General features: G+C 40.6%; 1 protein-coding gene across 2 annotated transcripts in view; it reads left to right on the top strand.

Moving 5' to 3' along the window:
* The window catches only part of LOC102673160 (beta-3 adrenergic receptor-like), a 10509-nt gene that overhangs the window by 7886 nt on the left and 1080 nt on the right, over positions 1–1543 (top strand). For both annotated transcript variants that reach the window (XM_031511367.1, XM_006617428.2), the window contains 3 exons: positions 1–177; positions 252–485; positions 663–943. The exon at positions 1–177 is cut by the window's left edge and continues 1 nt beyond it. In XM_031511367.1, coding sequence (XP_031367227.1) covers positions 1–177; positions 252–485; positions 663–943 — 692 coding nt within the window. The remainder of the gene's footprint in view (positions 178–251; positions 486–662; positions 944–1543) is intronic.

Here is a 1543-nt window from a genome sequence, read left to right as displayed (position 1 = left end):
GAACCGGCTCTTTCTTCCCTTTCCCGCCGTTGCAGCGAAGGCTAAGCGAGGCGCTGCTCGCGTTGGGATCCTGCAGAACCGGAAACAGCTTCGACAGCAATAATCTCGGCTTTCATCGAACCAGATTGCAACCCGCCGCTTCGTGTAATACGCTTCGAGTCCCAACTTCCGAATCAGGTTATTGTTACTGATAACACCGGCCTGCCCCTGATCGCGTGATAATAAACGGCTATAATTTACCTGCGACACAGGTGAAAGCAGTAAATTAGTGAGGTCGAGCGCTAGTGCGGCGAGCCTGATGGGCCCGCATTACAGAAGCGACTTCATAGGTGCGGACGTGGGCGCTGGTTGCTCCATAGCGATGAACGAGACACCTAGAAGAAGCCCTAGAATACTTATAACGAGAGCGTGCAGCGAGGATAGCCAAGATGGTGGAAGTCCAATGCTGAGGAAACCTTTTCTAGTCAATGCTCTTCCCTGTGATAGTGTGTATTTATATTTTTCTAAATTTCTTTTTTTTTCGATATTTTTCGACGAGAACGTTCGATGATACACGTAGTATATTGTTAATATTGTATTTTTGTATTTCTATGAGAAAAAGAAAAAGCTTTCTATTATTATTGCGCGAAAGAGATTTACGTTTCACTTGTCGTGTCGAACAGAACGAAGATGGCGGCATTGCAGTACCGGAAGCGACAGCAGCACGGGCAGCAGTGAGGCCAGTGTATGGACGACTGGCGTCGCGCAGAAACTCGCCAAGGCCAATGCTAAGAGTTCATCGGACATGTGGTCTGCATCGAGAAGACTCGTTCGTGGAAAAAATTTAGAGGAGGGGGCCCTTCTTGTTGGCGCCAGACCCAGCAATAACAGCGAGAGCAGCGATACCACGGACACGACGGCCACCACAACCACCACCACGATGCCCAGCAAATTGACCACCGTGGTAAGTAAGTATGCGAGTCGAAGGACGTCACACAACCGGATACAAGCATCTTTTTGTCGAAATGTATTGCACGTGTATTGGACGATATTCTCAATATTACAAATCTTATGCACATGTTACGGTTTTTCGATGAATTAAAGAAGGAATATGTTTTTCATCATAAAAAGAGAACGAGATGGAAAGAATTTTTCCCGTCATTCTGATTATTTTATTTTATTCAATAATTTATTTTACATACCATGGTAAAGTTTTGTTTTTGTTCACATTTTTTTTTCTTTGATTGTTTATGATTTTTAATATTGCTTATATAAGTCTTACTGATTACTTTTTAAAAGATGATGTAAAAGAAACGTTGAGTAATTGGTGAAATAAGCAGAATCTTTTTACAATTTAATCCTAATAAGCAGATAGATCGAGATTTGTTTTGCGGAACATTATCTTGAAGAATAATTTTTAAGTACATTCGTAAAATTTTAACCAAGCCAAAATTTTAAATAATTTCCAATTCGTTCATCGTCAAATTATTTCGTCACTTTTTAATATGCAAATAAAATTCTGACACAAATAAAATATGTACATTTTTATCGATATTTATAGTCT

Source organism: Apis dorsata, unplaced genomic scaffold, assembly GCF_000469605.1.
Source record: "Apis dorsata unplaced genomic scaffold, Apis dorsata 1.3 scaffold_309, whole genome shotgun sequence".
Classification (NCBI taxonomy): domain Eukaryota; kingdom Metazoa; phylum Arthropoda; class Insecta; order Hymenoptera; family Apidae; genus Apis; species Apis dorsata.
The sequence above is the reverse complement of the archived record's forward strand: the minus strand, read 5'-3'. Positions and strand labels throughout refer to the sequence as shown.